Genomic DNA, 23931 nt, shown 5'->3' with positions numbered 1-23931 from the left:
GCATAAAAGTGAGGTTATGTTCCTCAAGTTGTCCAATTTAAGACAACACCAAGTCCTATATTTTTTATTTACAGTTTACTATAAAATATAGAAGTTAATTCGTTTGATAATTATTTTAAGTAATTTGGTAATTGTATAAAAAGTCTGAGAAAGATTGATCCGTGCGTTTTACTGTGAAAAATTTGAACGTTCAGGCGAGGAGTTGAAGAAGAGTCAGAGGGCATTGACCAGTCCCGCGACAGATAAAGGAATTAATTGCACTGTGGGAATCGCGACCACTAGCGATTTTAATTAACGGTTGGTGCGGTTTAAGGGACCGGGATTGGTCATATCTCTGGACGTTTAGGTCGATGGAAGACAAACCTGTGCATTTACAGGCAGCGAGTTTTAATTAACGGGCCGACTCTTTGACGCAGCCTTTCTTATTGTTCGCGAGATATTGAAATATTCAGCGCGGATCGCTTTAGATGAAACTTTTCACCTTGATGCTTGAAACCTTTGAACTCCTCAAACGAATACTACACGGGAAAAATATTCGATCGTTTTATAACCAATCATGTTTTCTTGCTTTGTGCGGGATCATTCAGTGAATGCAAAATTGGAAATTTTTTAATATTTATGCTCACACAATTTTTAGTTGTTAATTTTCAATATTCGGAATTTTTTAGATTTAAACATTTTCAAGGTCATTGGGTTCTTAATAAACTTATTACATTTGGAAATTTGCAGATTTTTTAATTTGGAAGTTTGCAAGGTTTATAATTGTTAATTTCGCAAATTTGGAAAATTATAGATCTTTAAATTCTCAAATTCACTAGGTTTTTAATTGCTAATTTCTCAAATTTGGAGATTGGTAGATTTTTAATTGTTAATTTCTCAAATTTGGAAATTTGTGGATTTTCAAATTTTTAAACACAAGATTTTAATTTTTAATTTTTCAAATTTGGAAATTTGTAGATTTTCAAATTTTTAAACTCAAGATTTTAATTTTTAATTTTTCAAATTTGGAAATTTGTAGATTTTTAAATTTTTAAATTCACATGGGTGTTAATTGTTAATTTCTCAAATTTGGAAAATTATAGATATTTAAATTCTCAAATTCACAAGGTTTTTAATTGTTAAATTCTCAAATTTGGAAATTTGTGGATTTTCAAATTTTTAAACTCACAAGATTTTAATTTTTAATTTCTCAAATTTGGAAATTTGTAGATTTTCAAATTTTTAAACTCACAAGATTTTTAATTTTTAATTTTTCAAATTTGGAAATTTGTAGATTTTTAAATTTTTAAATTCACATGGTTGTTAATTGTTAATTTCTCAAATTTGGAAAATTATAGATATTTAAATTCTCAAATTCACAAGGTTTTTAATTGTTAAATTCTCAAATTTGGAAATTTGTGGATTTTCAAATTTTTAAACTCACAAGATTTTAATTTTTAATTTCTCAAATTTGGAAATTTGTAGATTTTCAAATTTTTAAACTCACAAGATTTTTAATTTTTAATTTTTCAAATTTGGAAATTTGTAGATTTTTAAATTTTTAAATTCACATGGTTGTTAATTGTTAATTTCTCAAATTTGGAAAATTATAGATATTTAAATTCTCAAATTCACAAGGTTTTTAATTGTTAAATTCTAAAATTTGGAAATTTGTGGATTTTCAAATTTTTAAACTCACATGATTTTAATTTTTAATTTCTAAAATTTGGAAATTTGTAGATTTTCAAATTTTTAAACTCACAAGATTTTTAATTTTTAATTTTTCAAATTTGGAAATTTGTGGATTTTAAATTTTTAAATTCACATGGTTGTTAATTGTTAATTTCTCAAATTTGGAAAATTATAGATATTTAAATTCTCAAATTCACAAGGTTTTTAATTGTTAAATTCTCAAATTTGGAAATTTGTGGATTTTCAAATTTTTAAACTCAAGATTTTAATTTTTAATTTCTCAAATTTGGAAATTTGTAGATTTTTAAATTTTTTAAATTCGCAAGGTTATTAATTGTTAATTTCTCAAATTTTGAAATGTTTAGATTTGTAAATTTTCAGGTTCATAAATTTCTCCCTAGTCAATTCACTAAATTTTGAAATTTGCAGTAAATGAAATTAACATACTAATTTTATTTGATATATGAAAAATATTATGTATTATTTATTTATACTCACCTTTTCCCCGCTGTCACTGGGTAGATAGAATGTCAGCACCGTAAGAAAAGAAATCCCCATACATGGAATAATTATATTCACAGTGTAGAAAAGTGTTTTTCTTCTCATCGTTATATTAAACGTAATATCTAGGTACGGCTCGTCGCAGCAGGTGTAAAATTTTTCGTTTCTACGCAAAAAGAATAATTTTTCATATTATTTTATTGTATTTTTCTTTAAACAAAAAGAAAAACACTATGCATATATAAGGCAGACATTCAATACTTAATATAATATCAATTTTATATATTAAATAACAAATATTAATATTGAATATTATTAATATTAATTATTAATCATATATAAAAAATATCAAAAATTAATATTAACTGTTATTTAATATATATTAATATTATATCATACATTCATAAAAATTGCAAAATATTAAAAGATTAATAAAATAATCGAAAAATAATGTTTGTTGCGAAAGTTTTTTAATAAGCATTTCGACTTGGAGAAGTTTGGGGGATTAGCAGTATCATGAATGTTAATCTAAATGAAACACTTCGAGGATGAAAGTAAGCACACTTTAACTTTAGCTACTCAGTTTATATTGAGAAGAAACTTTAGTTACATAGCAGTATGCAATTTGAAAGTTTGCTGAATTTTACAACTCGTCTTGTTAAACGGTTTCAATACCGTGAATGTATTTTATAGGGAGCGTATAGTAGAATTTTCTAGGGAAAATGGCGACGTTGCGTACAGAGATTTTGTTTGTTGACTTTTGAGTTGGTATATTTTTTACAATTTGGGAATTTGGATATTTTTTTGTTTTATTATAAATTTTGAAATGGGGGTTAGAAGTTTAAGAATTTAGGAATTTGGGAATTTGGGGATTTGGGAATTTGGGAATCTAGGGAATTTGCGAATGTGGGAATGTGGGAATTTGGGAATCTAGGGAATTTAGAGATTTGTGAAATTGGAAATTTGATGACTTAGGGATTTAGGGATTTCGGAATATAGGAATTTGGAAATTTAGGCATTTGGGAATTTAGGGAATTTGGGAATTTAGGAATTTAGGAATTTGGGAATTTGGAAATTTGGTGATTTAGGGATTTGGGGATTTGGGGATTTAGGGATTTGGGGATTTGGGAATCTAGGAATTTGGGAATTTAGGCATTTGGGAATTTAGGCATTTGGGAATTTAGGCATTTGGGAATTTAGGGAATTTGGGAATTTAGGAATTTAGGAATTTAGGAATTTAGGAATTTAGGAATTTAGGAATTTAGGAATTTAGGAATTTGGGAATTTGGAAATTTGGAAATTTGAAAATTTGGTGATTTAGGGATTTGGGGATTTGGGGATTTAGGGATTTGGGAATTTGGAGATTTGGAAATTCAAGGATTTGGAAATTTGGAGATTTACAGATTTGTAGATCTGGGGATTTAGGGATTTTGCAATTTCAGAGTTTGATAACTTGATACTTTGGTAACTCAATACTTTCTAAACTTGATATTTTGGTAACTTGATACCTTGATAACTCGATAGTTTGGTAACTTGATAACTTGGTAACTTGTTACTGTGGTAACTCGATACCTTCTTAACTTGATACTTTGGTAACTCGATATTGTAGTAATTTGATACCTTGGTAACTTGATACAGTGGTAACTTGATACCTTGATAACTTGATACTTTGGTAAATTGATACCTTGTTAATTTGATACTTTGGTAACTTGATACTGTAGTAATTTGATAGCTTGGTAACTTGATACAGTGGTAACTTGATACCTTGATAACTTGATACTTTGGTAACTTCATACTGTGGTAACTTGACACTTTGATAACTAATAGTTTGGTAGCTTGATATCTTGGTAACTTGATAGTTTGATAACTTGATATCTACTTAACTTGATACTTTGGTAACTTGATACCCTCTTAACTTTATACTGTGGTAACTTGATACCTTCTTAACATGATACTTTGGTAACTTGATACTGTAGTAATTTGATAGCTTGGTAACTTGATACAGTGGTAACTTGATACCCTCTTAACTTGATACTGTGGTAACTTGATACCTTCTTAACATGATACTTTGGTAACTTGATACTGTAGTAATTTGATAGCTTGGTAACTTGATACAGTGGTAACTTGATACCTTGATAACTTGATACTTTGGTAACTTCATACTGTGGTAACTTGATGCTTTGATAACTGATAGTTTGGTAACTTCATACCTTGTTAATTTGATTCTTTGGTAACTTCATACTGTGATAACTTGATACTTTGGTAACTTCATACTGTGGTAACTTGATACTTTGATAACGTGATAGTTTGGTGACTTTACACCTTGATAACTTGATACTTTGGTAACTTGATACCTTGTTAATTTGATACTTTGGTAACTTCATACTGTGGTAACTTGATACTTTGATAACTTGATAGTTTGGTAACTTGATATCTTGGTAACTTGATAGTTTGATAACTTGCTACTATGGTAACTTGGTACCTTGGTTACTTGATACTGTGGTAACTTGATGCATTGTGTAACTTGATATCCTAACTTAATACTTTACTAACTTGTCAACTCATTATCCTGATAACTTGATAACTCAACAACTCAACTAAATATCATAATAACCTCATAATCTGAGTTCAAAAGTTTACTAACTTTAAAACACGTCCCTCAATAAATTTAAAAAATTCGTCCACTAAAAATCAACGACTAAAACGACCCTTTTCTCTCCCAAATCACCATTTGTCCCAGACAAGCCTATCACAACACATATTGAACTGTCAGAGCTCAGCAAAAATTTCTCAAAAGGGCCATCAACGTGTAAAAATAATCCTCTGATCGTTTTCTCAAAGAGTATAGCAGGGTGAATAGGAATTAAACGTTGAAATCCGATTTTTCATTAAGGTTTATTCAACAGACGACGATTTTGCAGCACGAGGCTGTCGAACGTGGATCGATCGAAATCCCGGTTGCAATTTAGAACCGTCTGACCATTGCCCCGTTTGACTACAGCAATGATATTCTCTTTGCGTGACAAGTCGTTTAAATATCCACCGAAAAACCGATTCGATCCGGGGTCACGTCGCTCGAGGAAAAAGAACGAGTCGTTAAAGAATCGGATATCGACTTTCTGTGCGATTCTCGCTGAAGAAATTCAACGGAAGATTATTACTAACATATGTCACCATCAATTTTTAAATCACTCATGTGTGGGTAACTCTTAAATTCACTACTCACATGTACTATTACTAATTTATTCATTTTGTTATTTAAAAATATTTGTTGTTATGATTAATGGATATTGTAGGATATTAGACAAATAATTTTTTTAATGTTTATGCAAAGTGAAATGTAAGTAATTGTGGATTTTATTGCTTTAGTATGGCAGTTAATGTGTCAAATAAAATTTTTTGTATGTAATATGTGTGTAGATACAAGGGAGGTTCGATATTTCCCTACGCTAGGGGCTCCAGGGAATTACGAAGAACCAACATCACTTTTCTTAATTTTAAGGGATGTAATACTAACTCAAATACTATAATATCATTTATAGTACAGTGTACAATATATTTAGTATACAATACAATGTACAGTATATCAATTATAAATGGTCATTTATCTAGCAGGTAAATATCAAGGTATCTACTTTATTTCTTATCTAATATCAAATTTTAATAACTGTCGTTTTGTTAACAAAAGAATACAAGTTAAAAATTATTGAAACAAGTGCAGACTTTTGTAGAAGAGAAGAGAAGTAAGATCTACAGTAAACTCTTATTATATTGCAATTTTTAGAAGGATCAAAATTCATAAATTTATAAGATGGATAATTTAAAAATTTCTAAATCTGTAAATCCATAATATTTGAAGGTTTAAGAAGACTGATGTTTCATCTCCATATATCGCCGTTTTTTTTTATGAAAGACGATGCTTTTCTATGTATTTGTCTTTTCGTTAGTCGCCATTTTTCCTAGAGGAAGACTATACAGAGTATTCAGAATACTGCTTTCTTGCAACGTAACAGCTAATATATGAAAAATGCAATATAACGCGAAGTAAGTGAAATATGCTCACCGCACTGCAGGTACTTCCAAAATGTCCCATTCTACGGACATGTAGAACTCGGACAGATCGACTCCAACGTCCACCACGTTGCTTCCCGATTTCTCGTCCATGTGTCTTAAATCGACCTAAGCGAAACAAAAGAGCCAAGCAATTAGTATCGTTCCTCCTCCATTTTCTTCTTCGGTTAGGATTATTCATGCCCACGTGTAATTTACTCGGAAAAAATACGAAATGCTGTCTGGATGCCTTGTGACACTAACATAACCTACACATTGTCATTGCCTTTTAATTAATATTATAAAAAATTTATTTGTTATTGTAATAATTTAGACAAGTATGAACCTGTGGATATTATGAAACATGAATTTTTTAATTTTGTAAAAATTAATCTTTTAATGTTGTAATAAGTGAATTTAAAATTTTTTAATATTGTGACAAGTTTAAAAAATATTTTGTTTGCATTGTAGATGGAGAAATTTTTATTGCTATAACGAATGAATTTTTAAATAGTTATACACATAAATATAAATGAATTTATAAAAATTATTAAGACTTGATAAAATTACAACAAATGAGATTCTGATAACAAATGAGAAATTTTTAAACATCACAAGTTTCATAAATATTTAAAAATGTTTTAAAAAAAAAATGTCCAATAAGAATTGAAATTTCGTTCATGTCACAAGTAGTTTCCAGACGACAGTCCGCGTATACGGGCTAAGTACGAACAATAAATTCCGAAATGAAAGTTAAAGTGCATGTCTCGTGATGCACTTAGTGTTCGCAAAAGCGCAACGGGAGCAAAACACTAATATAAATAGTCTGGACGAAAACGGGCGATCCAAACACGAAGGCCCAAGAAAGAATCTCTAGTCAACTATTCAGCGGAACGTCCTCTTCAACTATGTATGCCTTCGCTTTCAACTATATTGTGCAGCATGACGAACAAACAAAGTCGACACTGAAAAAAATGAACAACTAATCGCTAAGCAGAGTCCTAATATATATTTTTTATCGATCGGAGAAACGAATAGTCTCGCCGGCTGATTTTTTTTGTCTTTTCTATCGATTTCTTCGATCATTCGGACACGATCGACCCAGCACTGGCGACAACCGTTTATTTTTTGTCATCGATACACTATTTCAACGCGATGTTGCTGTTATTTGTTGCACCCGCGATTTCCATGATTGATCAGCGTTCGATTCGATCTCTTTCTGGCGCGAGCTTTTATTCTCTAAGCGATTTAAAGCGAATGCTTCGAATTCAAGCGATAACTTGGATGCACGATACCGTGCAAAATTTTTTCGCTTTCGCTTTTTCTTTCATGCTTCACACCAATTTTTTTTATTAATGTTAATGAGGGTTGATTTTAATATTGTATTTAATCTACCGGTCATGTATGAGTGAAATATATCAAAATGAGGTATATGAAATGTGTGAAAATATCAGGTCGTTTTAAAAGTTTTTACATATGTTGGTAGATAATTGAAAATGCAACAGAGATGCGGGAGTTTAATTTCAGAGACAATTAAGCTGCAATGAGTTTCATTTATAACCTAGCATGAGTAGACTTAACTTAACCTAACCTCAGATGAGTAGACTTAACGTACCCTAACCTAAGGTTCTATTAAGATGGACTTACTTCATCAAACCTTAATAAAAATTCAATACAATTTAATAAAACATTAATGAAGTTTAAGAAAATCTTAAGAAGCTCTAACAAAATTGAAGAAAATTTTAATAGCACTTAATATAATCTTAATAAAATCTAACCTACTGTAAACTGACTTAATAGAGCCTAACCAAAAGCAGTATATTTAAAACAACATAACCTATGATTAATAGACTTAATGTAACCTAACCCAATTTAATATTCTCAATATAACCGAACTTTACATAAAAAGACTTAATATAACCTAATCTAACTTAACATACTTAAAATAATCTAGCATATTATAAACAGACTTAATCAACCTAACCCAATTTAATATTCTTAATACAACCGAAGTTTACATAAAAAGACTTAATATAACCTAATCTAACTTAACATACTTAAAATAATCTAACATATTATAAACAGACTTAATGTAACCTAACCCAATCTAATATTCTTAATACAATCTAACCCAGTATAAATAAACTTAATGTAACCTAACCCTATACACTTAAAATCTAACCTAACCTTAATAAAATCTAACCCATTATAAGTAGACTTAATGTAACAAAACCTTAACTCAACATACTTAATAAAACCTAATCTATTATAAACAGAGTTAATGAAACCTAACCCAATCCAAAATACTTAATGAAACCTAACCCAATGCAAAATACTTAATGAAACCTAATCTAACACAAAATACTTAATGAAACCTAACCCAATCCAAAATACTTAATGAAACCTAACCCAATCCAAAATACTTAATGAAACCTAACTCAATACAAAATACTTAATGAAACCTAACCCAATCCAAAATACTTAATGAAACCTAACCTAATGCAAAATACTTAATGAAACCTAACCCAATCCAAAATACTTAATGAAACCTAACCCAATCCAAAATACTTAATGAAACCTAACCCAATGCAAAATACTTAATGAAACCTAATCTAACACAAAATACTTAATGAAACCTAACCCAATCCAAAATACTTAATGAAACCTAACCTAATGCAAAATACTTAATGAAACCTAACCCAATCCAAAATACTTAATGAAACCTAACCCAATCCAAAATACTTAATGAAACCTAACCCAATCTAAAATACTTAATGAAACCTAACCCAATCCAAAATACTTAATGAAACCTAACTCAATACAAAATACTTAATGAAACCTAACCTAATGCAAAATACTTAATGAAACCTAACTCAATCATAAATACTTAATGAAACCTAACCCAATACAAAATACTTAATGAAACCTAACCCAATACAAAATACTTAATGAAACCTAACCTAACACAAAATGCTTAATATAACCTGACTCAACATACTTCAAATCTAACCCATTATAAACAAATTTAAAACAACCTAACATATTTAATAAAATCTAACCTATTACTAGCAGACCTAACTTGACGTAACCTATAGCTAACATATGTAAGAACTTTTCAAAGGACCTGATACTATAATTCCATATATAATTTACAAATTCAACGAGTACCAATTAAAATTAATTGTCATAAAACTTGTAAAAGATCCTCGATCGGTAGTGTTGTGTTTGTTGACGTTTTTCAAAAAACAAGAAACGAAATTGAACAATTGTTTATTTTAAATTGCACATCGATCTTTTGCACGGTATTGTTGATCACTAACTGTTTAATCTGTTGAACGTTGCACATCCAGAACACATTTGTATGCACGTAAAACAGTGCACACAAGCATAACTTCATACATACAAAAGTATCGACAGAGACTTCTTAAGCAACGATAATACACAAGAACGTCGCACAATTAGCGCAATATTTATACCAATAACTGTTATGCAATTGCTTGGCTATCGGCGTTCAATAATCAAATACAATCGACGATGGTGTGCTCAATCCCGAAACTGTGAGGATAATTCGTGTGTACGTGTGTGTGAGTGTAACGTGTATGTGTAAAGTGGCATGTGTGAGTATGTAAATTATTATAAACAATTATAGATATTTGTATAGTCAAGTTTAACATTTGACAATGCATGCGTCAGATACATCTATGACATTTTAATTTTATATTTTTAATCATTTGTAAAATTATTTAAATCAATTATATTTTTGATAGAAAGTAATAAAATAACATTATGGTATTTATGCATAAAAAGTTCCCATAAAAATTAGGTTATGTTAGGTTAGGATTAGAATTTGATGTAGATATACTTATGTCAGGTTAGGTGTTGATCTAACCAATTTAGGTTAGAGTGCATTAAGTCGACTCATACTGGGTTAGGTTAGATTAGCAATACTCATATCAGGTTAGATTCAGTTAGATTTATTCCTAGTAGGTTAGGTTGAAATAGACTTACTCAAATCAGGTTAGGTTAATTTAGGAATACTCGTGTAAGGTTAGGTTAGTTTAGGAATATTCATATGAGGTTAGGTTAATTTAGGATTATTCATAAGAGGTTAGGTTAAATTAGATCTATTCACATCAGGTTAGATTAAATTAGATCTACTCATGGCAGGTTAGGATAAATTAGGAATACTCATATCAGGTTAGGTTAATTTAGGAAATTTCATATGAGGTTAGGTTAAATTAGATCTATTCACATCAGGTTAGATTAAATTAGATCTACTCATGGCAGGTTAGGATAAATTAGGAATACTCGTATCAGGTTAGGTTAATTTAGGAAATTTCATATGAGGTTAGGTAAAATTAAATCTATTCACATCAGGTTAGATTAAATTAGATCTACTCATGGCAGGTTAGGATAAATTAGGAATACTCATATCAGGTTAGGTTAATTTAGGAAATTTCGTATGAGGTTAGGTAAAATTAAATCTATTCACATCAGGTTAGATTAAATTAGATCTACTCATGGCAGGTTAGGATAAATTAGGAATACTCATATCAGGTTAGGTTAATTTAGGAAATTTCATATGAGGTTAGGTTAAATTAGATCTATTCACATCAGGTTAGATTAAATTAGATCTACTCATAGCAGGTTAGGATAAATTAGGAATACTCATATAAGGTTAGGTTAATTTAGGAAAATTCATATGAGGTTGTGTAAATTGAGATCTACTCATATAAGGTTAGATTGAATTACATCTACTCATATCATGTTATGTTACATTAGAAATACTCATATGAAGTTTTGTTAGTTTAGGAATATTCATATGAGGTTAGGTTAAATTTGGTCTATTCATATCAGGTTAGGTCTACTCAGGTTAGATTTATTCAAATTAGGTTACATTAAGAACACTCATATGAGGTTAGGTTAGTTTAGGAGAATTTATGAGGTTAGGTTACATTATTACATTAGCTGATATTAATAGCTGATTCGAGCTGATATTACATTAGCTCGAATTGTATTAATAATTTCGCCCAGCATATTCTTCTTCAAGAACACTCAGCATAACCCAATAATATCCATAGCAGTCAATAATTAGATTCCTACAAGAGTGGGAGCTTTTTATGCATAATTGCCATCCATTACGTCTCATTTAACGATAAAGTTATTACGTTCTTCTGTTTCTCGGATCATAAAATTTATCGCAATTTAACGATTCTCAGATTTCCGTTCTCAGAAGAAGAAAACCATCGTCAGCAGAACGGAAGTTATGTCCAGAATCCAGAATCTTGCATCGAATCGATACCAGACACGGAAGGATAAATATATTCAGAATATATTCTCTTCATAGATTTCACGGTAGGATTCGGAAAGCACTTTCATCTCGGACGAGAGCACTTCGAGAGGTTGGCAACTTTGCCAAATGTCCTTTTCGCTGGCTGTGAATCTCAATCGATTGTTTTGTTCTACTTCTTCATATTTCTGTTTCCCATTCTCGCGTTCCCTATCTATTTTATTGCATATTTACTCATTTATATGGCTCTTAAACTACATAATATATTACGTGCTGTCCAATAATTGCGGATAAAAACAGCAGGAATTTATTCGATTAAGGACGCTCAGTAAAGTTATGTCATTTTACTATACTTGGTCTTTTCTTATTCGCCTATCTTCCTATATCGTCAAATACATTACAGGTAAATTCCTCCCTACATTTCACCAATGTTCACCCAACAGAAAATAATAAAAACAAGGTTTTCCAAATAAACCTGCCGGGCACAATATTTTCGAACATTACTCGGTGTTTTTCAACCGCGTAACGAGTTCGTGAAATTATTCGTTATCGCCGGCTTTGTCGCGATCATTACCACCGGCAAAATTGCGATCCACGTGGTAGCAGGGAGTGGCCGCAATCTCGAATGTCGTGGCCGACATTGCACAATCGCGTGTTAAATGGAAAACGCCAGACACTACGGTGAATATTTCACTTTCCCAGTGTCCGAGAAGTTCCAACACGTTTCTGCCGAACATCCGGCGAATTAACGCGAATTTCCAATTCTCCGTGACCGACCACCTTTCCCCCTCCACATTGCGTGGGTTACTGATTTTGTAGGAAGGTGTCGCAGTTAGAACGTTGCGATATCAAACATGGAGAGTGGAATGAATATCGGCCGCCATTAATGAATTGACTCTTTAAAGTTTGTCATTCATTAATATTGCATATATGGTTAATTATGGACGTTTGCTGTCCACTTATGGAATGGTTCACCTTTTTATGCATGTTGGCTGTAATTTAATAGGAATTGCTTGTTGAGTGTGATTTTATAGCGAAATGTAAGAGGTTAAGTAGGTTAGAGGTTGTCTCTCGTTATATTGCCGTAGAGCGCACTGTGCCAGTAGCAATTTTTTAATCTTTTTATTAGGAACTTTGAAGGTTGTAATGTATCTGAATTTTGTAATTTTTGGATTTGGATAATTGAAGGTCTGTCAATTTGAAAATTTCCAAAATTGTTAAATTTGAAAATTTGGACACTTGAAAATTCAAGAAATTCAAAATCCCTAAATTTGAAAATTTGGAAATCTCAACATTTCTAAAATACTAAATTACTAAACTTGAAATTTCTAAAATTTTGAATTCCTAAATTTTTAAACTTGAAAATTTCAAAATTTTCAAATTTGACTAAATGACAACAAATTTGCATTACAAATTTGAAATTAAATGAGCTACTAACTCAAGAAGCGATACCCCAAACTCCACGCGAATGTACTACCACTGAACCATATAATTAGCGGCAATATAACGAGAGCGTCGAAAATTTCCCGTGCACTATCGCTGTCAATGAATTAAACCGAGTAGTTTAACACGACGAAAGGTCGTCCATGTCTCGTTCGCAGTATCCAGTATCGGAAACCGCAAAAGTTGGCAGACTTTCGCGAACGGCGCAAGATTCATCGCAGCGTGAATTTTGCTTAGCAAGTCAAACCGAAATTAATCGCGTTCCTTTCTGCCAGGAACCGCAAATATACATACGTTCGTAACGTGTACCTAACAAGCCTCCGGAGACCACTCAACAGGTATACCGTTTTATCAGCCACATCAGAGGCTTCTGGTAAATCTACTTAATCGCTTCTTGCGTGTGTAGATTTACGGTCCCTCGATATTTGGCCGTATAATTATAAATATTGTCCCAAATCATGCACCTAATTATCACACTACTGTTTTATATGTGTGAAAGAACGTATATTAACCAAAAAATAAACTTCATTCAAACTTATAGATATCCACGTATTTATAATTTTAAACGGCAAGTATTTATAATTTTTAAATTGCATCAGTTATAATTTGCAACTGAAAATAAGATTAAAATCTTACAAAATAGTAAAAGAGAGTATCTACATTGATACTTCTTTAAAAAGTTATGAGAAAAACTAAAAATGTGACTAAGAAAATAATAATTGTTTTTTACTGTTTTGAATTTCGCGCCAAAACGTTGCGAATGTTTGACATCTGAAATATGGCGGTACTTCTTTCAAAAGTTATAAGAAAAACAAAAAATATGACTAAGAAAATAATAATTGTTTTTTGCAGTTTTAAATTTCGCACCAAAACGTTGCGAATGTTTGACATCTGAAATATGGCGGGAAATTTAAAATGATAGCTTTCTATAAGTAACGAAATATGTTTGTATATAATTATTTGTATTTCTCTTTTCTATTTTGTTGACCATTATTATTTTTCCTAAAAGGATGTTCCATTTATGTCGAAGACTGGCTTTTTTGTTTTATTGATTCGATATGGAGAAAGAGATGCGTAATGTTTATGTTGCCTAAAGGTAATGGCTGTTTAGGCTATTGTGGGTGTTTTCATTGTCTCGTCAATGGTTCGTAAACATTGTTGTTTACTTCTTCAGGGTTGACCTGAATGTAGTGGATTCTGACTTAGCTGTCACTTGTCTGGTTTCTGTTGACTTGGCTGATAAGACTTCTTCGCGTATGACTATGGGGTCTAGAGTTTGCAATGTACGTCGATTTGTAAGAAGCTTTCGTGCAATACATGAAGAGGTGAAGAAAGTTTTCAACTTTTTGAACACTTAAAGATTTAGACACTTAACCTGACTTCATACTTAATTTTATCACACATTTATTCTTGTTTGAAATTCAAATGTGAAATCTCATATCGAACATAACCTAACTTGATAATTATGTTATTTAAAACTATTTATTTTTGTTTCATCCTTAAACCTGATGTGAATTTTGTGTGAAACTTAACCTAATTTAAAACATAATTTTATAATACAAACTTATTTGTTCATATTCAAATTTAACTTGATGTGAAACTTAACCTGACTTAAAATTTAATTTTATAATACAAACTTATTTATTCATGTTCAAATTAAATTTCATATGAAACCTAACCTGACTTAATATTTAATTTTATAATACAAACTTATTTATTCATGTTCAAATTTAATTTCATATGAAACCTAACCTGACTTAAAATTTAATTTTATAATACAAACTTATTTGTTCATATTCAAATTTAATTTCATATGAAACCTAACCTAACTTAAAAAATCATTTTATAATACAAACTTATTTGTTCATATTCAAATTTAATTTCATATGAAACCTAACCTGGCTTAATATTTAATTTTATAATACAAACTTATTTATTCATGTTCAAATTTAATTTCATATGAAACCTAACCTGACTTAATATTTAATTTTATAATACAAACTTATTTATTCATGTTCAAATTTAATTTCATATGAAACCTAACCTGACTTAAAATTTAATTTTATAATACAAACTTATTTGTTCATATTCAAATTTAATTTCATATGAAACCTAACCTAACTTAAAAAATCATTTTATAATACAAACTTATTTGTTCATATTCAAATTTAATTTCATATGAAACCTAACCTGGCTTAATATTTAATTTTATAATACAAACTTATTTATTCATGTTCAAATTTAATTTCATATGAAACCTAACCTAACTAAAAACATCATTTTATAATACAAACTTATATATTCATGTTCAAATTTAACTTGATATGAAACCTAACCTGACTTAAAATATAACTTTATAATACAAATTTTTTTGTTCATATTCAAATTTAACTTCATATGAAACCTAATCTAACCTAAACCATAATATTACAATACAAACTTATTTATTCATACTCGACTTTAATTTGATATGAAACCTAACCTAATCTAACCTAATTTAATCATTCAACTTTATTTTTCCAATCTCTGATTTTACTTTAGCTTCACATAAAACCTAATCTAACTCGATTTTACCATTTAAATCCCTAAAACGTTTCACTTTAAAATCTAACCTAACCTAAACGCACTCAACGCAACCAGAATGATCAGATTACACAACACGCAAGATTAGGTTATATTAGGTTCAAAATTTAACCGAAAACAAATCAATTTGACCGATTAAGTTACATGGTAAACACCATTTCAGTTACTCTCGTTTAACGATATGTTAATAATGTCATCAGCATATCGAATTATCGATATTTATCGATAACGTTATCAATATTAGCTTTTCCATTCCGCGGTAATAGCATCCATCGGGACCATGAATAAGTTTTATAAATTAAAGCTGTGCGAGGCAATAACTTGTCGGATACGGTAAGCGAAAATGTTCATGAATTAAAAATGACTTTAATTTTAATTTTAAAAAACCCATAATGAATTGCTAGAAATAGAATTTGCATGATGTATTATTCCATTAATATCGAAGAAATTATGTATAATATCATTCAGTTAAAACTAGTTTAAATTTCCCGCCATTTCTGTTGTCAAACATGGCGTCGTAAATGTACTTAATATGGAGTCATTTTTAATTTTCATAATGAACTGCTAGAAACAGAATTTGCTTAATGTGTATTCTTCTATTAATATCGAAAAAATTATGTGTAGTATCATTCAGTTAAAACCAGTTTAAATTTCCCGCCATTTCTGTTGTCAAACATGGCGTCGTAAACGAACTGATATGGCGTTAATTTTTATATCCAATATGGTATAAAATTTTAAATAACTATTATTGTTAAATGTGTTTAAACAAAACTGGTGAAAAATATATAATAATTTAATATTTAATAGTTTAAATATTTTAGATAGTGTATAGTTAAGTTTCAAACTACCATAAATATTAAAATAGAAATTGAGGTATGTTCTAAAACTAATGATAATTTAATTTGAACAAACATGTCAACATTTATTTTGGGCAAATAATTTTTGACCAGTTTTGATCGACGCCTGTTGTTCATACGAATATCGGAGACTGACCAATCGGAAAGTTAATTGTACAAATATGCGGTGAAATTTTCGCGAAACTAATTAAGGCAGTTTGACGTTTAGAATGATAAATGCGCGTCACATCTGTCTACGTGTATGAACGCGACGTTTACCACGATATGGTAAACTAAAGTCAGTCAGACGGATGAAATTAATTAAAAAGCCTCGCGAGCATGAGAGATTATTTTCATCGCCCTGAAAATCTTAATGAACTTTACCGGCGGTCGTACCCGGTTATAGAGGCTGAGGGTTTAATACACTAGAAAATAGCATCAAAGTTGACTTTCAAGCGGTGTGCAATTAATCATGAACAGGTTCGTTGCACTCCGTTAATAGAAAACCAGTTTCAGAAGTTACTGTGTCTCGAATCGTACATTTATGGATTTTTCTGCACACTGAACCCCTCGTTTATTTACCATTTGTCCACGATTTCGGTTGTCAGGACAAAATACGACGCATTAGAAATGATTTTATCATGGAACAACTATGTTTGATCGACAGCTCATTTGTAGACTACAAAATATTTTTATTTTGTAAAATCATGTATGAGTGACTTTAAATTATTTTTAATTTTAACATTTTATATATAAATATCCTTTTTACCATTTAATTCGAGTATGATATCAGGAAAAACATGTTCAAACCCACGTGGGTATTGTTGCACACCAAAGACCATCAGCGCTATATGCGTCATTGACGCGGGGATCGAAAGTGTTAATACGAAATGTTTTATAACAATATGAAAGTGTTTTTTTTATTATCCACGTTTTGAACAAAAACGTGATTAGAATACATTTGCATTGTTCGGAATAAATGAGCTTTTATTATTCCTCTTTTCACAATTTCAGTGGTGACAAAGGATGGCTACACTCTCTTGTCATTTGTCATCAGCCCCGTACTAGCCCCGTCGAATGGCCAGTGATGAATCGCACAAAACGAATGATTGATGTCCCATTTGCCCCGGCACGTTTGCTATTTTTCCCGAACTATTAATCCTTCGTCTTTAATCTCCGATTTTCGCTACGATTGTATTTGTGGAACACGTATTTGTCACATTTTAATGCGTTACGCAAAATTATTTTAATATTGCCATAATGCGAGTGGTTATATACAGAGATGAACACTGTATCCTTTGTTGCATGATTTTATTTTGACGGAGAGAACGTCCTTATACAAATGATATTAACAGGAAAGGGGAATTTTGGATTATTTCACGTCTGAAAGAAGAAATATTGTGAATGATGAGTTAAACATATTATTAGTACATTTTCATGTTTTAAGTATTGGGTTAGAATCTTGCCATCTTGTTTTAATCGATACGTTAAATAAAGTTTGTGTTTTTTTATATTTTTGGTGATTATTTGTTTATATAAAATTCGAGGTGGAGCGTTAGCTGCTGGCGGCCGCCATGACAGTTGACCGCCATAATGAAAACAGATGCTCTCATGTACTGAGTAGAATAATTCAAACCTTGATTATTATAGAGGTAAATTAGGATCAGTTTTCAATGTCTTTTAAATCTTATATTATTAATCAATATTATTTTTAAATGGAGACAAAAAATAAGCAGTATAAGATATTAAATGAATATTAACTATAAGATGTATATACAAATGAGAGTTAAGTGTAACAAGAATCATTGTAATATTACAAATATTAAACTAATAATGAAAATAATATAAATAAAAATAATAATAATATATAATAGCAATTTAAATAGAAAAAGAAACGTTATTTTGAATACTAAAAAATATAAAAAAATGTTATTAGTTGGTCTTCTAAGAAGTAAAACTCCCTCGCTATAAAAGTGTCGATTATTTTCTTGAAAACTAGTCATATAGTGATCAAAAACGTTTTTGCCAGTGGCATACAATACGCGAGAACAAAGGAACAAAGAGAATAGTATTCGCATCAATTATCGACAGAGATGTGTCCTCGAAACTATTAACAACTTTATTTTTCACATAGCTACATCTATAACTGCAAACTGTGACCAAAAGCGTAAAATCCATTTACGAAGGGAATTCTGGAAAAGTCGTTATCGGTTTTTCCTCTCCCAAGTTCTCTCCCTATCAGTTTTACTCTTAGTTTCAACGTCGAACGACAAATTGCGTTTGATGGGTCGATCGAGTTTCGAAAATTGTATTCCTGAAAAAAGGCTAATACCGAGGAGATACGTTCGCGTTTACTATGGAAAATTGGTAGAAATGTTTTAAATCACATTCCTAAGAAATCTGACCCTTTGCAGGTACCTGTTATTGTGAAACATTAATTAATCACATTTTTTGTTAATACAAATTTCAATGTCATTCATGTGTAAAAATAAATTTTGAGTAGCAAGTTTTTATTGCAGACTCGCGTTATATTGCAGTTATATTAGACTATGCAAGGTTTTATTGCAAACTCGCGTTATATTGCAGTTATATTGGATTATGCAAGTTTTTATAGCAGACTCGCGTTATATTGCCGGTATAGTGGACTATGGGGACGAGTTCTTGGAATTTGCAATATAGGAAGAGCTTTTTCATTCAGTACCTCTCTGCTGAAATTTATGAATTTTTGAGGAATTCAAAAATTGAAGACTGATAAATTTGAAATTTCCAAAATTTAAAAATATGAAAAACTAAAAATCTCAAAATATATGTAAATCTACAAATTTGAAAATTTCCAAAAATTCGAATTTACAAATTTAAAAATTTGATGAAGTCAAAATCATAAAATTTGAAAATCTATAACTTTCTAATCTTGAATCTAAAAAATTTAAAATGGCATTCCAAGAGTACACGAAACGGTCTCCCTGAACCTAGCAATATAAAAAACGGCAATATAACGAAACGCAACAATAATTCAGTAAATCTTCGCATATTTTCGATAGTCATCGGTTGAATGTAGATAGCGTGGCTATAAAGCGTGTAATTCAGCTATATTCGGCAGTATATTGACTTCTTTATTTTGAGAAGCGTGGGGGAGCTGGGTTTATTGGGAACAATCCGATCCTCGCGAGACACTAGTTAAACCGACGTCCAACGTAACGTATTGAACGTCTCGTTTCTTTTACGAACTTCTTTACGGGATCGTCAATTTAAGCTGCTCTCATGGGTTAGGTTTCATGTCTATTGAATCCGTGTTTTACGTCTCTGTTTAAGGCTAATGTTCTATGTACGGCGACAGCGTGACTAATGATCATGGACTTCGAATTCTGCTGGATTAGGGATTTTCATGCTTTGGGAAACTTTTCGGAATTTGGGGAATTTGGAATTTGGGAATTTGGGAATTTGGGGAGTTTGCAATTTGGGGATTTTGGAATTTGGAGATTTTGGAATTTGAGGATTTTGGAATTTGGGGATTTTGGAATTTTGGGAGTTTGCAATTTGGGGATTTTGGAATTAGGGGATTTTGGAATTTGGGGATTGTGGAATTAGGGGATTTTGGAACTTGGGGAGTTTGGAATTTGGGGAGTTTGGAATTTGGGGAGTTTGCAATTTGGGGTTTCTGCAATTTGAGGAATTTGGGGATTGTGGAATTTGGGGTTTTTGCAATTTGGGAATTTTGCAATTTGGGGATTTTGGAATTTGGGGATTGTGGAATTAGGGGATTTTGGAACTTGGGGAGTTTGGAATTTGGGGAGTTTGCAATTTGGGATTTCTGCAATTTGTGGAATTTGGAATTTGGGGATTTTGGAATTTGGGGAGCTTGGAATTAGGGGAGTTTGCAATTTGGGGATTTTGGAATTTGGGGAGTTTGCAATTTAGGGATTTTGGAATTTGGGGAATTTGCAATTTGGGGATTTTGGAATTAGGGGATTTTGGAATTTGGGGATTGTGGAATTAGGGGATTTTGGAACTTGGGGAGTTTGGAATTTGGAGAGTTTGGAATTTGGGGATTTTGGAATTAGGGGATTTTGGAATTTGGGGAGTTTGCAATTTGGGATTTCTGCAATTTGTGGAATTTGGAATTTGGGGATTGTGGAATTTGGGGATTTTGGAATTTGGGGAGCTTGGAATTAGGGGAGTTTGCAATTTGGGGATTTTGGAATTAGGGGATTTTGGAATTTGGGGATTGTGGAATTAGGGGATTTTGGAACTTGGGGAGTTTGGAATTTGGGGTTTCTGCAATTTGAGGAATTTGGGGATTGTGGAATTTGGGGTTTTTGCAATTTGGGGATTTTGGAATTAGGGGAGTTTGCAATTTGGGGATTTTGAAATTTGGGGAGTTTGCAATTTAGGGATTTTGGAATTTGGGGAATTTGCAATTTGGGGATTTTGGAATTTCAGAAATTTTGGAACTTGGAATATTGTAATTTGGAATTTCAGAAATTTTTGAACTAGGAATATTGGAATTTGGAATTTCAGAAATTTTGGAACTAGGAACATCGGTACTTGGAAATTCCTAAATTAAAAAATTTTAGAATACGAAAATTAAAACATTTTGAATTCATAAATTTCTAAGAACATAAATTTATGAATTTGAAAATTTTTAAATTGAAAAATTTAAAAGTTTGTGAATTTGGACTTTATATAAACAGTGATTAATGTCACCTGCGAACGATATTCGCAGCAACAAACATCCACGTTTATCGTATTTAGCAGCCTAGTGATTTTCTATTTACGTATGAAGAACAAGGCATGCATCGTCGCGCGAAGAGGAAGTAACCTGCCGGAAATAGCGCTGACAGGAGCTGCAGATCGAGATAAATCGAGCTAATGAATTTCGCGTTGAAATAGCATGGTCCGATCAGGCGGAATTATCGAGCGACCTACATTTTACTCTTGTTATGGAAGATTCGCGGACTAGATGTCTATTGCTTCATTTTTACAAACATACAGTGAAACAACACCGTTACGCTATATACGAAAACGGCGTATTAACAAGTAGAGTCAACCTTGAATTCACCGATTTTCTTCAAATTTGGTACACTCATAGAATTCATTAAAAGAAGTAATTTTACGAGAGCACAGGACGCAACTCTCTAAAATAAGAAAGATATTTGTATTGAATGTTGGAAAGTATTCACCGATTTCCTTCAAACTGGTACATTCATAGAGTACATTAAAAGAAGTAATTTTACGAGAGCACAGAACGCAACTCTCTAAAATAAGAAAGATATAAAGTTGGGGTATAAGTTAGGTTAGGTGGAACAGAATTTTGTTTATGTGTACTTTAAGAGTGATTTTTGAAGGCATTTTGAAAAATGAAGTTTTCGTAAACGTCTTTTCCAAAGAGTTCACTGATTGATCTGCGATTAGCAACAGTGGTAATTGTGCCGTTAGGTCAATGACCCAAGGTGTACCGCGTGCAAGAATTAGATTAGATCGTGAGCACCTGACGGGGGGTTGAGATTGTTGAGAATTCAGGAAAGCCGAGTTTCGGAGCTTTGCTTGTGCAGGGTGTAATCCCTGTTATGTTACTTCGGTTATGCGAGTGACGATTCGGAAACTTGAGTATTTAAAAAACTGCGAAATTTTGCAGATTTCGAATCCCAAAACTCAGAAAGAGAGGTTCGAAAAATCCTAATTTTCATTTTATATAAAATCCTATACACGCAATTTGTATACTATATAAGTGTATGCAATGTGTATGCAATATAAGTATATGCAATGTGTATGCAATATAAGTAAACGCAATGTGTATGCAATATAAGTAAACGCAATGTGTATGCAATATAAGTAAACGCGAGGTGTATGCAATATAAGTAAATGCATCGAGCAATTAAGCGATCGCCCCAATCTCCAAAAGAGTAATCCCTGAAACCTTGGTAATATCAATCGCTTCTAAAAGGCTGCTATCTTTGTTCCCTAGTGATTGTCGTCGAGCAATAACAATGAAGCACTCGTCTCTATTTGGCGTCCCTTTACGTGAAGATACGCTCGGTTGCTTAGCCAAGCCGACATTAAACAGACAAGTAGTGCAGCCTCACGATAGACCATACAGAGGTCGCGATAAAACCCGAAGAAAGCTTCGGCGAGCTATAAAAGTCGGAGTGAAGCGAAAATGGGAAAGCTTCGAAAATAAGAAGCTCGAATTGGGAATACCCGTATCGTTTGACTTGCAAATTCCGGCTGTTTATCGAGGTTAAACGAAGTTCTGCAAGGAAACTTGGAGAGCGAAAGTTCGCTTCTAAAGAATTGAGAACCTTATCATGAGTGTAATTGCATTTTAAATCTTTCAGGAACATCTAAAATAGTATCTGGAGAACCATTTTCACAATACAAGCTTACCTAACCTAACCTTAAACAACCTTTTAAAGAAAGCGTGAAACTCTCATAATTAAGAATTAATGATATGTTTGAAGCTATGAGACATTCTGTATTGACGAATATAGATAACAGAAAACACTTCTTCAGAGTTTTGGAGAACAAAATGGCGGATGACAAGATGTCTCAAGATGGCCGTCGGTCCCACAGGCTGTTCATTTGAAAAGTTTTAAAATTTCTAAATGTCGCATCCTGCCGAAAAATGTTTAACAAAAAATTTTAACGCTTGCAAAGGGGAAGTTTTCGTCAGGTGTCTCCACGTTTGAAAGACAACTCTCCAAATGAAAAGATATATCTCGTAGATTCTTATTTTGTGGGAAGAAAGAAGAAACGTGTGGACCATTTTTATCGGATCTGGAAAAGATTCGCAGCTTGAAAATTCGGCTGTGAACTTATGTGGATTTTCCTTTCAAGCACGATTCATGGATTACTTTATGCAAACGAAATGTTTTACATTAGCTACTATTGTATAATCTTTTATTACAATTTATTCAGTTTGGACTACTTTATACTGGAACTGTTTCAATTTAAAAATTATAAATTTAAGAACGAGTCTATACTCGTTTTGGTTTAAGAACGAAACAATTCTTTAGGTTAGATAACAAGCTCAGCTCCTCAGAAATTGTGAAATACCTAAAGTTTCTGTGGCTATGACGCCCAGCGCCATCTACCGCAACTTTAAAAAATGGACGATTGAAGGATCAAACGATCAACTGAATAATTTCCGATGTTTCAGCGTGGATCCTTAAATAGCCTCGGAAAGAGCGGAAGAAGTTAACGTGAACAAGAAATGTGCAAAATTAATTCGGTCTGAAACAAGGTACTGGGGAGCAGCTTCGTTAAAAATAGATTGGATACTTCTGCTAACAACGAAGATAATGCAACGAAGAATACTCCAGAGATTCCGGTCATATAATCTATTTTTCACGTAAAGGAACAAATGTACGGAGAGCACGATGTTATTAAGGACACCGCTTCTGTATCCGCCATTATAAAATATACTGTCATTATTTTGTTATAGACATTGTGAGAGCTACTATGACGTATCCTATCGTTTCACTGGATACTAATACTATCTTTTTGAGGGTTATTGTTTCAGTGGATACTAAAGATCCATTTCAGTAAATATGAACAGTG

General features: G+C 31.6%; 1 protein-coding gene across 3 annotated transcripts in view; it reads right to left on the bottom strand.

Annotated features, from left to right (window-relative positions):
* nAChRalpha4 (nicotinic acetylcholine receptor alpha4) overlaps positions 1-23931 on the bottom strand; it is a 247799-nt gene that overhangs the window by 48024 nt on the left and 175844 nt on the right. For all 3 annotated transcript variants that reach the window (XM_003699335.3, XM_076541545.1, XM_076541543.1), the window contains exons 6-7: positions 6236-6351; positions 2170-2338 (exon numbers count right to left, since the gene is read on the bottom strand). In XM_003699335.3, coding sequence (XP_003699383.2) covers positions 2170-2338; positions 6236-6351 — 285 coding nt within the window. The remainder of the gene's footprint in view (positions 1-2169; positions 2339-6235; positions 6352-23931) is intronic.

Source organism: Megachile rotundata, chromosome 16 (genome assembly GCF_050947335.1).
Source record: "Megachile rotundata isolate GNS110a chromosome 16, iyMegRotu1, whole genome shotgun sequence".
In the NCBI taxonomy this organism is placed as follows: Eukaryota; Metazoa; Arthropoda; class Insecta; order Hymenoptera; family Megachilidae; genus Megachile; species Megachile rotundata.
This window is presented reverse-complemented; position numbering and strand designations above follow the sequence as displayed.